At 40.7% G+C, this 14979-nt stretch overlaps 1 protein-coding gene across 2 annotated transcripts; it reads left to right on the forward strand.

Annotated features, from left to right (window-relative positions):
- Positions 1-4954: 4954 nt before the first annotated feature.
- On the forward strand, positions 4955-14336 carry Snx12 (sorting nexin 12). Of its 2 annotated transcripts, none has more exons than XM_077107090.1 (4): positions 4955-5212; positions 12537-12632; positions 13514-13638; positions 14017-14336. In XM_077107090.1, the coding sequence occupies exons 1-4, from the start codon at positions 5048-5050 to the stop codon at positions 14117-14119; spliced, it is 489 nt and encodes a 162-aa protein (XP_076963205.1). In that variant the 5' UTR covers positions 4955-5047; the 3' UTR covers positions 14120-14336. The 2 variants fall into 2 exon arrangements, with proteins under 2 accessions (XP_076963205.1, XP_076963206.1); XM_077107091.1 differs by having other exon boundaries at positions 4955-5200.
- The last annotated feature ends 643 nt before the right edge of the window (positions 14337-14979 follow it).

Genomic DNA, 14979 nt, shown 5'->3' on the forward strand with positions numbered 1-14979 from the left:
TTTTCTACCTTTATGACCACTCTCTTTATAAACATTTCTTCCTTTATCTGTCCTTTAATATTTTTCACAAATGGAAATGGTTTTATTTTTTTTTTTCTGATTAAAAAAAGAATGTAAGTCTTGGGCTTGATCCCCAGCACCACAGAAACAAAACAAAACAACAGAATATATATCCATTGTTTAAAAAAAAAAAGTCAGATCCTGGCTGAGCATGTGGTTCAGTGATAGAGCACTTGCCTGTTAAGTGTGAGGCCCTGGGTTTGATCCTCAACACACCCACACAAAAGGGTGGATCCTAGGGGATGGAAATGTAGCTCAGTTGCAATGTGCTTGCCTACCATGTATGAGGCTTTGATATGACCCAAAGCACAGAAAAAAGAGTCAGATCCTTTAGAAAATGATAAATAAAAATGCAAAATCCAACTGAAATCCCAGAGGAAACCATCATTATCTTTTTCACGAACATGCTTCCAGATTTTAAAAAGTAAAAAAAGGTGTGCAATTGTGCACACCTGTAATCTCAGTGACTTGGGAGGCCAAGACAGGAGATTCCCAAGTTCAAAGCCACCCTTAACAATTTAGTGATGCCTTGTCTCAAAATGAAAAAATAAAAAGGACTTGGGATATAGCTCAGTAGTAAAGGGTCCCTGGGTTCAATCCCAAGTACAAAAAAATAAAATTATATATATGGGGGTGGGGATGCAGCTCAGTGGTAGAGTGGTTGTCTTGCATGTGCATGGCCCTAGTTTTAAGCCTTAGCACTACAATCTCTCTATATACATACATACATACATAATATATATAATTTATATATGTATATACATATATACACACATATCATATACATTAATATAAATGATATCATGCTATAATTTTTTATACCTTTGTCTTATTTAATTATTTTTATGTGGTGCTGAGGATTGAACCTAGTGCCTCACATGTGCTAGGCAAGTGCTTTACCACTGAGCCACAACCCCAGCACCCATGCTATGATATTTTTACCAGCTTCTTTCACTTTTTCACAGACATGATTCCATATCAACAGGTATAGAACCTTATTTTATGTTTGGTGCTGGAGATTGAACCCAGAGCCTTGTATGATAAACATATGCTCTACCACTGAGCTACACTCTTGGCCTTGAACATTATTTTAAATGAATATATAGGAGAATCCTGAATTTGTCCATTTATATAACAGACTGGGTTTTATGATGAAAGTGACTTGAGATGTAATGCCTTGTAAAATACAAACTACTATCTATAATATAAACAGATTCACAAACTGGGCTTAGTGTCCTATGCCTGTAACTACTAGGGAGGCTGAGATATGACGTATGTACTTGAGCCCAGGAATTGGAGACCAGCCTGGATCTCAACCAGCATAACAACAAATTCACAAATTAGAAGACAATTTATTCTTAAAACCAAGGTCCTGCCAGGCATAGTGGCACACACCTGTGATTCCATCTCCTCAGGAGGTTGAGGAAGGAGTATCACAAGTTGGAGGGCAGCCTGAGCAACTTAGTGAGACCCTGTTTCAAAAAAATAAATATAACAAGGGCTGAGGATGTAATTCAGTGGTAGAGCACTTACCTAGCATGCATGAAGTTCTGGGTTCAATCCTTAGTACAAAAACAGAAATAAAAAAAAACTACCAAGATCCTTATGCTGTTACCTTTGTGTAATTATCCATTTATTTCTTCATGATAACTTGTTGGAACTGAACATTTTGAGTCAAAGATTTCTGCATATAACATTAAATATTTTTAAACTAAAAAAGTACTTAAACATAATAAGAGAAAAAGAACTCTCTTTGCCATCCAAGACTCCTTTTCTCTAAGTCTGCTCTCCAACAACAACCAGCATTACAAGTTTTCTTGAAGTTAAAGTTTTGTTTTGGGGGCTGGAGATGTGGCTCAAGTGGTAGCGCGTTCGCCTGGCATGCGTGCGGCCCGGGTTCGATCCTCAGCACCACATACAAAGATGCTGTGTCCGCCGAAAACTAAAAAATAAATATTAAAAAAAAAAGTTTTGTTTTTTAAATGTACTGCCAATCTGCTCCCTAGAAAGATTGCTGGGATTCACATTTTCACCAGAACTGCATGATCTCACCAACTTTTAAAATTTCAGTCCTTGCCTCTTCACATTTTTCTTTCTGTACTATGTGCTGGTGACTCCCAAGTCTTTATCTATAACCATGACCATGCCCTGAAGCTCCAGGCAAGTATTTTCAACTGTTAGCTGGACATCTCCACCTGGATGCCCTACAAACAAGCCTGATTTATTTCAACTAAACTCATTGTCTTCCCTCCTAAACTTACTACTCTTTCTGTAATTCCAATTTTAATTGATAGTACTTAGTTATGTAAGTCAGAAACCTAGGGGTCATCTTCAATTTCTTCCCTCTTCCCTACCTCCAATAGTAATAATAGCTGTTACTAAACACTTATTGGCTTGCATATGTAATATTTTATTTCAAATTCTCACAACAGCCTCAGAGGTAGATTTTCATCTTAAGATTTTCACTTTACAGATGAGGAAAACTATATAACTTGTTCAAGGTTATACAGCTGGGAAGCAGGATTTAAACACTATCAGCCTCAATTCATGGTTCACACATATATGTCCTAGACTATACTATCAAAATAGCTAATACAAGGGCTGGGGATGTGGCTCAAGTGGTAGTGGGCTCGCCTGGCATGCGTGCGGCCTGGGTTTGATCCTCAGTACCACATAAAAATAAAGATGTTGTGCCCGCCGAAAAAACTAAAAAATAAATATTAAAAAATTCTCTCTATCTCTCTTGCTCTCTCTTTAAAAAAATAGCTAATACAAGTCCTATTTTATTTTCTCAGTCGCTGTCCTATCTTTTCTCTTTTCTCCATTCCCACCATCATCACCTGATTCTAACTCTTGTAAATACTTCCATAAGTAGTCACATTCAATTCAAATACATTTTCCATGTTACCTGCAAAACAATCCTTCAAAAACATAAATCTGATCATGTCATTTTCCTCCCAAGATCCTTCAGTGGCTCCCTATTACCTGTGATAAAGGCAATGATCCTTTGGTTAATATCAAGGGATCCCTCTCCTCTGCTCATTTCCAGTCACCATACCTCTCTAAACACTTTCATCGTATAATTCAAACTGGTGATAACTGCCTAAAATTATCTTGCTGTTTCTTATCACAAGGACTTTGTATGCCTTCTCCTGCCAGAAATTATCCTTCCCCATTTTATTTGTTTTCCTTTCCCATTTTTATTCCTATTTGTCCTTTGTGTCTTTTAAACTCAGATTTCTCCCTCCCTCCCTCCCTTCCTCCCTCCCTTCCTTCCTTCCTTCCTTTCCCTTTTTTCTTTCTTTTTGCCAGTCCTCATGTGTGCTGGACAAGTCATAATCTACCACTGAGATTTTTTTTCTTTAATGGTAATGGGGACAAAACCCAGGGGCACTTTTCCACTGAGCTACATCTCCAGTCCTTTTTATTTAAAAAATTGTTTTTGGTTCCAGGGATTGAACTAGGGGTACTCAATCACTGAGTCACATCCCCAGCCCATTTTTGTATACCTTTATTTTATTTTTATGTGGTGCTGAGGAACAAACCCAGTGCCCTACCACTGAGCTATAACTCCAGCCCTTTTTATCTTTTATATTGTGACAGGGCCTCACTAAGTTGCTGAGGCTGGCTTCAAACCTGTGATCCTCCTGCCTTGGTCTCCCCAGTAGTTGGAATTATAGGGGGGCCAGCAGGCCTGGCAACAAAGAGGTTTCTTCCTCCAGGAAACCTTCTCTAATTCCTCCAATTATACATGTCTTGTGTACTACTTTGACTATTTGCTTATTTTATATTTGTAACATTGTATTAGTTTGGTTAACTTTTCTCCCTTGCTAGAATGTTAACTCCTTGAGGGCAGGGACTCTCTTATTTAACTCTATATCTTTGGTATTTAGCATGGTGCTTGGGAGATAAGTACTTGCTTAGTAGCTATCAACTAAATTGAATTAAATAACTTAATTCTGAAGTTATAGGGCTTTGTGCTTTGTTTAAATTAAGACATCAATGATATAGGAAATATTTTTTGAGAAGAGATAGGCAGGTGTAGGGAGGAAGAAAGATGACCTGAAATTACCATCTGTCCACCCCTTAATATGGTAATTTAGTAAATTAGCCTCATAAATTTCAATATTAATATATTTTCTCATGTAAATGTGTATTCTATCTCCCTTATGGGTTGCAAGCAATCTTAGAGCATTGCCAAGTATGGAGTTCTGCAGAATAGAGATAAAAGGTATGAAATAAATTCCATTAAATATGCTGAGAATGGGATACTGAGTACACCTAGAATTAGCTTCTACGTGGCAGCATGGGAAGGGTGACAGTATGCCCACTTTTCCCGAGAAGTGAGAATGAGAAATTATCTTTTTTTTTTTTTTTTTTTAACTCCATTCTAATGGCTTGCTGCTTTCCTCAGTACTCAATTATGTACGGCACGAATTGAAGTGAACTGAAACTATCAGTGTCATAAGTGACAGGTTTGCATTCTAGGTTCTTGGTACTATTATTGGAACCCCACCCTCCAGAGACTATCCTTCTATTTTCGCGGAAAACCCGGCTTATTCAGGTCACAAGGCTTTGGCCTATCACTGTAGGATCCTAGCTTGCGAGGCAGTGCCCATTCCTGATTGATACACGATACAAGACAATTTGTTGGGTCGAGGAGTGAGGATTGGCAGAGCCTGCTTGTGGTGCTTCGAAGGGTATTGGATGGTGCCTATTGGAGATGCAGATTCCGGGGCAATATAAATGCCACCCCGAAGTCTGAATGAGGCCTCCTCGGTAAGGGATTTGCAGCCGTCAGCGTGGCCGCTATTCAGGGCGCAGGGCGCAGGGCCCGTAGCCGGGGTGCTGTGCGCGTGCGTGTGCGCGGCGCCGCTGTCTGTAGGTTGGCTGGTTATTTTGCAAACGGGAGGGGCCGTGCGCGCTCCTTCCTCTGGCCTCTGTCCCCCACCCCCCCTTTCCCGGTCCCAGTCTCTCCTTAGGAAAGATGTCGGACACGGCAGTAGCTGACACTAGGCGCCTTAACTCGAAGCCGCAGGACCTGACCGATGCTTACGGGCCGCCAAGTAACTTCCTGGAGATCGACATCTTTAATCCACAGACGGTGGGCGTGGGCCGTGCGCGCTTCACCACCTATGAGGTTCGCATGCGGGTGAGTCACGGGGTGAGGGAGACAGCTGAGGAAGGACGGGGCGGCGGGCGGGGGGGGGGGGGGACGGGTGGAGGCTGCTATGGGGATAACCAAAGGTGGAGAAGACGCTTGAAGGGGTCATTTAGGGGTTAGGGGCTTACTAGGATTGGAGAGAGATCTGCACACTCGGTTGTGGCCCAAGGATACTGGAAACTCCTCAGGGGGACATCGGACAGGGATGAGGGAAAACAAGTATCCACGAGGAAGAAGTGAAGCATGGCTGGATAGAGTGAGGAAGATGGAAAAAGATTAGAGTGAGGAATTCAAGTAGATAGTCATGACTGACAGAAGGAAGGACAGGGAGGGTGGAAGAGAGCTGGGGGATGGAAAGCCTAGGCGTTATCGCTGGGTCCCATAACTAAACTAGGTTGTGGGAAATCTGAAGAGGGAGGGCAGAAAGGCTGGGCTTCTTCCTAATGAGGTCTCTTTGGGATGACGGGGCTAAGCAAAGCCTTGGATTAAAGGGGAAATAGACTCCAGGAAGGGCATACAGTGGGTTTGTGGAGGCCAAATAGAGAGTCTCCTTGAGACTAAGTACTTTCCTGACTTGTCTAGGATTAACATCTGAAGGAGAGAAATGTTTTATGCTTAAGTTTTCTCAGGTACCACATGCTGTGCCTCACCGTGAACCTGGCCCTGCACTGGGATTGGTGGATTGTCAGTTGCAGCTCTCATCTGTGCTGATCCTTTAGAATTGAAGTATTCAGAATGTTTGCTTCAATATTTGTTGGCTCTCACATGGGTTCTCTTTACATGAATGGCTATTTGCCTTTTCTGTCGTATATTAACCTTTTGGATTCTGACCCTGGTCTGTAGTTACCTTAATACATGACATTTCAGGACTACCCCAGGAGTGGCTTCTTCCAATGTGCACTACAGAGGACTTTATTCTCTAGTGCTTAGTCCACAGTGCAAGGTTGGAATGTGCAGATAAAGTATATGGTTTGAAGGGTTTTTTCCCTCAGTTGAAGTGGTTATAGGTGAAAAAGTTCAAGAACCATTTTCTAGTTTTCCTTATATTTTCATCTCAGTCTAGAGAGCCAGAGTGTTCTCTATGGATAGCATCCTCCTCAAATAGCGTTGAAGACCTGAAAGTATGATGCTTTCATTTTTTTTAAAATTTAGTTGTAGATGGACATAATACCTTTATTTTTTTTATTTATGTGGTGCTGAGGATTGAACCCAGTGCCCTACGCATGTGAAACAAGCACTCTATCACTGAGCCCCAACACCAGCCCAGCATTTTTTTTTTTTTTTTGGTACCAGGGATTGAACTCAGGGGCACTCAACCACTGAGCCAAATCCCCAGCCCAATTTTGTATTTTATTTAGAGACAGGGTCTCACTGAGTTTCTTAGTACCTTGCCATTGCTGAAGCTGGCTTTGAACTCGTGATTCTCCTGTCTCTAGGATTACAAGCGTGCACCATGGCTCCCAGGCCAATGCTTTTATTTTTGAGTAAGTGAATTGAATGAGAAAGTGTGGCCTCCTGTCTGGGCTTTGAAATCTCATTGAGAAATGATCTCCAAATTCCAAGTTGGCAAAGTCCAAACTGAAGAAAGAAATGTAAATAGCAAAGCATGAGAAACACTTGTTTTATAGTCTTATATAGATAAGGATTTTTTTTTTTCAGTACTGGGGATTGAACCCAGGGGCATTTAACCACTGAGCCACATCCCCAGTCATTTTCATTTTTAAATATTTATTTTATTTTTATTTGTAGATGGATACAATGCCTTTATTTTATTTTTATGTGGTACTGAGGATCGAACCCAGTGCCTTCCACATGCAAAGTGAGTACTCTACCACTGAGCTACAAGCCCAGCCCCCACCATTTTCATTTTTTATTTTGGAACAGGGTCTCACTAAGTTGCTAAGGCCTCCCTAAGTTGCTGAGGCTGACTTTGAACTGTGATCCTCCTTCCTCAACCTTCTGAGTTGCTGGGATTACAGGCATATGCCATCATGCCCAGCTAGATAAGAACTATTCGAAATAATCTCTCTGGGAAAGAATGAAATTTAGGTCCTTTAAAACATGATAGAAACAGGGAACTGTTAGTAGTGGAGAACATAATTACCTGAGGGAGATGGACTTAACTTGTTCAGTATAAAGACTCTGCTGTGGGATTTTGGAGACATTGCCTTGATATATTATCTAAGAGCTTTAGGAAGTATGGATGACATAGCTATCTGCTAGGTATTCTAATAACAAAGACTGTTCATCTAATGAGTGCTATGTTCCAGACACTGAACTAATTTTAATTTCAACCTTAATCCTTGCAAAATACTGTGTGGTGGCACATGCCTGTAATCCCAGTGACTCTGGAGACTGAGGCAGGATTACAAATTTGGCAACTAAGTGGGACCCTGTCTCAACAAAAAAGGGTCTGGGATATAGCTCAGTGGTAGAGCACCCCTAGATTCTATCTCTAGTACCCACCTCCCAAACAAATCCCATTTTACAAATGGGAAACTAAGGTGGAATGCAGTTTAAGTATCTTGCCTAAATACAAATAAATATAATTGGTAGGGCTGGAATTGGAACCCATGTGGAAGCCCATGCTTTTCCCACCATACTTTAGTCTCTTTGGCATGACTTATTTGAAAACATTTCACATGCAAAATTTTTCTACTCAGAAAGCTTATCATCAGTCCCTTCATAGTTTGTTTTTCTGGTACTAGAGATTGAACTCATGGGGCTCTTTACCAGTGAGCTACATTCTTAGTCCTTTTTATTTTATTTTTTAATTTTAAGATAGGGTCTTGCTAAATTGTTGAGGGCCTCCCTAAACTGCTGAGGCTGTCCTCAAACTTTCGATCTTCCTGCTTTAGCCTCCCAAGTTTTGGGATTACAGGCATGTGCCATCATGCCCAACCTTTCCAGTTTCTTATTGTATAATAATGACAGAATTGATGGTGGATCCTTGTTCTGTGAGTTTGAATATTGTATTGCCCATGTTAATTTGTGTGGTTGTATAGACTTTTTTTTTGTAGTACTGGGGATTGAACCCACAGGTGCTGTAGCACTGAGCTACCTCCCCAGTCCCTTTTTGATTTTATTTTGAGACAGGGTCTTCTCATTAATCTGCTTAGACTTTCCTCAAACTTTGGGTCCTCCCACCTTGACTTTCCAACTTGCTGGAGTTACAGGCATGTACTACAATTCCCAGCTGAATATTCTATTGAACTCCTTTATTTTTTCAAAAAAATTGATAAGATCATTTGTTTTTACTTATTTTGTTTTCTGGTGCTGGGCATTGAATTCTGGCCTTGTACATGCTAAATACATGCTCTCCACTGCCCTTTACCACCAACCAACACTACATAATAAGTGTTGCTGAATCTATTCTCTTTCATTTTGTTTGGGAAGGAGTCCTGCTCCCATTGGGGAGACTAGAGGGGTTTCATGGTGGCCTCTCATGATATATATGGAATATCTTCAATGTTAGTTGTCCTGTGGACTTGAACTTTGCTTCTTTCTTTCCTTTCCCTTGGTTTTGTGTTGGTCAGAGCCAAAGGACTCTCAATATCCTGTGCTACACAGTCCTGCCTCCCTTATATAATTTGTAGGTTGGAGCTGGTGGACTATCCCTAGTATGTAGTAGCCTTTTTCTTAGATGGGGAGATGTTGAGATGAAAGGGCATTACTGTCTCTATCCTGTGGGGGTAGAGAAATAATAGTTTTTTGTGAGTCAAAGGAAGAAGTCCAAAAAATGGTAGTGGTTCATGTGCCTGTGCTTTGGAAGAATATACTCAGTTTTCTTTCTTTCTTTCTTTTTTTAATTTGGTCCTTTGTTGCCTTCTATGAACACCTACTAGTTAAGGTCCTACTGTTTGGGGAATCACAGTATTTCTTTTTAATTTTTTAAAATATTTATTTTTTAGTTATAGGTGGACACAATATCTTTATTTATTTTTTTTATGTAGTGCTGAGGATCGAACCCAGTGTCTCATGCATGCTAGGCAAGCACTCTACCTCTGAGCCAGAATCACAAACCCAGTCCAGAATCACAGTATTCCTAATGAACTCTGGTTGAAGTATAGAATCATATGATACTATAGGGCCTTTTCTCTTAAAGGATTCTGATAACTTTTCCTATAATGGTTTATTTTGAATAGTTAATATATGTACACAGTACAAAATTAAAAGGTATGTTGTAAAAACTAAGTCTCTCTCCCTCCTCTGCTTTCCAGAAATTCCCCTTTCTGGATAAACCAATTTCCAGTTTATCATTTATTCTTTTTTTTTTTGGTACTGGGAATTGAACCCATGGTTGCTTAACCACTGAGTCACACTCCCAGTCCTTTTTATATTTTATTTAGAGACAGGGTCTCGCTAAGTTGCTTAGGGCCTCACTAAATTGCTGAGGCTGGTTTTGAATTCACGATCTTCCTGCCTCAGCCTCCTGAGCCACTGGGATTACAGGCATGCACCACCATACCCAGCTCATTTATTCTTTTATGATTTTTTTTTTAGTTGTAGATGGATATAATACCTTTATTCTATTTATTTTTCTGTGGTGGCTGAGGATTGAACCCAGTGTCTCATACATGCTAGGTGAGCACTACTGCTGTGCCACAACCCCAGCCTTCATTTATTCTTTTTTTTAATTTTAATTTTTTAGTTGTAGATGGACACGATACCTTTATATGATCTATTTATTTTTTTATGTGTTGCTGAATATCAAACCCTGTGCCTCACATGTGCAAGGCAAGCACTATAATACCACTGAGCCACAATCCCAGCTCCCTCATTTATTCTTTTAAAGAATGGGTTAGATGAGAAAATATTACTTTGTGGGTATCTCACTCCATTTCAACCCATTGACACTCCTTGTACTTTGAAGATACTGGGCAAAGTTGTAACTTATGTCATTTGTTATTTGACTTTCAATGACCTATATTACAAAGCTTGATGTTGTAAGGACTGTGTAACTCACTAGTAGAGATGGGAGATGGGAGATGGTCTTTTCTTGCACATAGACAGCTGTAGAGAAAGGAAATAATTATTTCCTTTTATTATACATTCACTATCTGAATTGGCTGGCAGGAAATCTGGTCAAAATTAATAATAATATGGTTGACCTTTTTTTTGTTTTTGGTACCAGAGATGGAACCTGGGACACTTAACCACTAAGCCAAATCCCCCGCTCTTTTTATTTTTAGACAGGGTCTCACTGATTTGCTTATGGCCTCTCTTAAGTTGCTTAGTCTGGGTTTGAACTTGCGATCTTCCTGCCTCAGCCTACCTAATTACTGGGATTATAGGTGTACATCATCATGCCTGGCTTGTGGTTGACCATTTCTATTTAGAAATTATAGATGGGAGTAAAGATCAGGTCTTTTTGTTTGTCAGGGGTTCCTGTTGTCACTAGAACCTGGAGAATCTTCTTCTTTTTTTAATGTTTATTTTTTAGTTGTAGTTGGACACAATACCTTTAGTTCACTTGGTTACTTTTATGTGGTGCTGAGGATTGAACCCAGGGTCTCGCATGTGCGAAGCGAGCGCTCTACCACTGAGCCACAACCCCAGCCGCCCCCCCCCACCCCCGCTGCCCCCCTCTGCCCAAGAATCTTCTTAATGGTTAAGATGTGGGAATGAGCTGGGCTGGGATTTGGCTCAGTGGCAGAGCCCTTGCCTTGTAAGTGTGGGGCACTGGGTTTGGTCCTTAGCACCATATCAAAATAGATAAATAAATTAAATGGGAGTATTGTGTCCGTCTACAACTAAAAAATATTTTTTAAAAAGATGTGGAATGAGCTAGTTTATGCCAGTGAGCAAGTTATGGTAAGCCATCTTATGTAATGGCTATTTCTTCTGCATTTCGTAAGTAAGGAGGTGATAAATAGATACACAGGATCTCTATTAATCAATTGAGTATTTATTAAGTAACTTGCATTTTGGGAGATGCAGAAGTATCCGTGGTTCCTGATCTTAATGAGCTCATAATTTAGTTAGGTAGACAAGATAAACATGATTTATAAAGTAGCATATCAGGTGATATTTAAGTATAAGTGTCAGAGGAATACAGAGGGGAGAGATACCAATATATTCAGCTGTTATTGCTGGGAAAGATTTTCTGGATGTTGTTAAGGTTGAGGTAGGACTTATAGAATGGAAAGGATTTGAATGGGAAAAGCGGAGGGAGGTATAACTTGCAGGTGCATATCTCTTTTCATGGAGCTTCGATACATTTTTAAATGGAAAATGTAATATGTGCACATGATAAATTTTATAACGAACAATGTCTTTTTTACCCATTCCCTTTTTCTGTTACTCCCAAAGCCAATCACTGTTACCAGTATATTTTCATAAATATTGTGTTAATATAAATACACACAAATATATCCCTTTTTAAACATTTCTGTACCTTGATTTTACCACTTAATATTTTTCTTTTTTTAAAACAATTTTTTAATATTTATTTTTTAGTTGGACACAATATCTTTTTTTTTTTTTTTTTTTAAAAGTTAGGACCAGAAGCAATGTTCTCATGAAAGGGAAGAACTAATCTTTTTTTTTTTTTTTTTAGAGAGAGAGAGAATTTTATTATTTATTTTTTAGTTATCGGCGGACACAACATCTTTGTTTGTATGTGGTGCTGAGGATCGAACCTGGGCCGCACGCATGCCAGGCGAGCGCGCTACCGCTTGAGCCACATCCCCAGCCCTGGACACAATATCTTAATTTTATTTATTTATTTTTATTTTTTATGTGTTGCTGAGGATCGAACCCAGGGCCTCACATGTGCTCGGCAAGCGCTCTGCAGCTGAGCCACAACCCCAGCCCACCACTTAATATTTTTCCAAACTGGCACATATAGATCTTTCACATTCTTTTCTTGGTTGTATAGTATTGCATTATCAGGTATACCATGACTTTTTCATCAATTGCCTGTTGATGGACATTATTATTATAAACAATAAAATGCAGTGAAAACTTATATTTACATATTTACATGTGACCGCAAGTCTATAGGATAAATTCTAAGCAACAAGTGATTTATTTTTATTTTTTATTTTTTTTTGCATTTCTGGGGATGGAACTTAGGGCCTCAGGCATGCTAGGCAAGTTCTCTTTACTCCCCAGCACCAGCAAGGGACTTCTGATTACTAGTTGTAGCATGGTTGTATGTGGTAAGGGTTGATATTCACCTGGTGGTAGTTTGAAGCTTTAAAGGTGCATGGTCCATAGGAGATTTCTTAATCGGGACCTGTCCAATGGTTCTGACAGTAGCCAGGTTGAATAATATTTACTATCTCTTTTCATTCTTTCTTCCCTGTAGACAAACCTACCTATCTTTAAGCTGAAAGAGTCCTGTGTACGGAGGCGCTACAGTGACTTTGAGTGGCTGAAAAATGAGCTGGAGCGAGATAGTAAGGTATGGCCCATTCCATGTGAGGTACCTTCAGAGGAGATCTACGTAAGCTGAAAGGGCATAAGCACAGTCTATAAAATCTTGAAGGGAATGGACAGAATGAATACACTTTTATCTACCAAATGTCAATATATTTGGCATGGGAATACCCCTTGAAACTGCAGGAGGTAAGTTTAGGACAATTTTAGTTTTCTTATGTTTAGTTTTTGATACTGGGAATTAAGCCCAGGGGCAATTTACCACTGAGCTACACCCTCAGCCCTTTTTATCTCATATTTTGAGACAGGGTCTTGCTATGTTGCTTAGACCCTTGCTGAGTTGCTGAGGCTGGCCTTGAACTTGTAACCCTCCTGTCTTAGCCTCCTAAGTTGCTGGAATTACAGGTGTGCACCATTGTGCCCGGCTAAGAGAATTAAAAAAATATTACTTCACTTGGTGGCTAGTAAAGTTGTACAAAATAACCCCTTATAGGTACTAAAAATGTAAAATAAAGTGTCAGGAAAGACCCAGCTAAATTCTTGAATGGTGGTGGTTTGTTAAGGAAAGGTAGGAGTACTTGGACTTTATTTCCTTTCTTTTGAGATGGTAAAATCATCTTTCCACAAAAACAGTCAGATCAATATGAGCTATTCTGACTGTTCTTATAGTCTTAGTTTTTGTAAGTTACTGGGCTTGGGACAGGATGGACCCTATGCCCATAAGAAATGAGGTATACAGGGTCTGGGGATGTAGCTCAGTGGTAAAGCATCCTCAAGGCCCCCAGTTGGATCCCCAGTACCACAAAAAAGAAAGAAAGATATGAATAGATGAGGTATACAGTGCTTTACCATCACATTTGCTCTTTTTCCTTTTTCCATGGGGTGATATATTGCATCTCCCTACAGATTGTAGTACCACCACTGCCTGGGAAAGCTTTGAAGCGGCAGCTCCCTTTCCGAGGAGATGAAGGGATCTTTGAGGAATCTTTCATTGAAGAAAGGAGGCAGGGCCTTGAACAGTTTATTAACAAGTAAGCCCATTTCCCAGGAGACCCTATTTGTTACTTTTCCATTATGGGTTTTCTGTTTTGTCTACCTCATCTTTTGTAATGGCTACTGTGATGTAGTGCTGATTGTGTGGTGGGCTGACTGGACAGTGAAACTGAGCAAAATTCTGGTCCTGAAAGAGCCCTGCATGTTAACCATTGTATCTAGACATTTCTGTACCTTGTCCTTCTATCTCCCTTCCCCTTTACATTATTAGGGTTGAGGTAGTACCCTACTGCTGACCTACAGTGGTTCAAACCTTAAGGCTGACCTTGCCCTTGCTCCCCTGTCTGCACTCCCACCCCTCTGCTAATGTTCTCTGATTTCAAATATTACCGATAACCATCTTGGTCTCTTTATAGAATTGCTGGGCACCCACTGGCTCAGAACGAACGCTGCCTACACATGTTCCTACAGGAGGAGGCAATTGACAGGAACTACGTCCCCGGGAAGGTGCGCCAGTAGGAGTCCCTCTCACCACTTACCCTCTACTTTCCTGCTGAAATGACATTGGTTTTTACACTAAGCCTCTCTCTCTCTTTGATCTGAAGTTGGCTGCCCATCCCCTGGTCTGATAGACTGTCTGGCATTGTGCCCCTTGGTACCTGACTATACCATGTGGGTACTCTGCTAGGATCTTTGTCTCTGAGGAGAAGTGGGAAACCACAGGAAGATGCCCTTTGGTTGGGAGTGGGGGGTGGGAGGGGGGATTGAACTGGAAGGCAATTTCTTGTGCCAGAAGGCTAACCTTGGGGGGAGGGGGGCTTGTGCTGGTGAGGCACTTGGATACATACTGATGCTGCAAGTCCAGGGGATTTTTCTTATTCTTAGGTTTAACCAGGAATTCTGAGCAGGGAAAAACCCTGCCTTTCCTACCTGCATGAACTTTTTCTTTTTGGGGAAGGTGGTAGAGACCCAAAAGCTTTCCTTGTTTTCTTTAGGCCTGCTCCCAGTTTTCTCTACAGTTTCTTTTGTCACTTTCTCTCTCCCTTGTTGCTTTTCATGGCAGTAATCCTCTTAGAGTCTAAGCAGTCTGTTGTGTGGAACAAGGTGTGTGGGTTTTCTTGGCCCATCATCATGGCTGCTGCAGAGTCAGAAGAAAGCCATAGGGCAGTAGGGGAGCTCCTATTGCCTAGCCCCTCTCCCTTTGTGGCTCCCTACTCTGGCTGCCTATTTTTGCTCACCAGCAGGTGAGCCAGTATGGGCCAGCAATTCTCTCTCCCCAAGCCTTTGCTACTTTATGGGTTAGCTTTGCAGGTTTGGTGGCTCAAGGGGTGGTGGTAACTCACCGCTTCCCTGAATTATGGGAGTGGATCATGTTCTAG

This window comes from Callospermophilus lateralis, chromosome X (assembly GCF_048772815.1).
Source record: "Callospermophilus lateralis isolate mCalLat2 chromosome X, mCalLat2.hap1, whole genome shotgun sequence".
NCBI classification, from domain to species: Eukaryota; Metazoa; Chordata; class Mammalia; order Rodentia; family Sciuridae; genus Callospermophilus; species Callospermophilus lateralis.

Bases quoted from the DNA above. Each gene is read 5' to 3' on its own strand.
- Snx12 (XM_077107090.1), top strand. From the start codon at position 5,048: ATGTCGGACACGGCAGTAGCTGACACTAGGCGCCTTAACTCGAAGCCG. The intron at 5,213-12,536 runs GTGAGTCACGGG...TCTTCCCTGTAG, and splicing joins CCTATGAGGTTCGCATGCGG to ACAAACCTACCTATCTTTAA. The intron at 12,633-13,513 runs GTATGGCCCATT...ATCTCCCTACAG, and splicing joins AGCTGGAGCGAGATAGTAAG to ATTGTAGTACCACCACTGCC.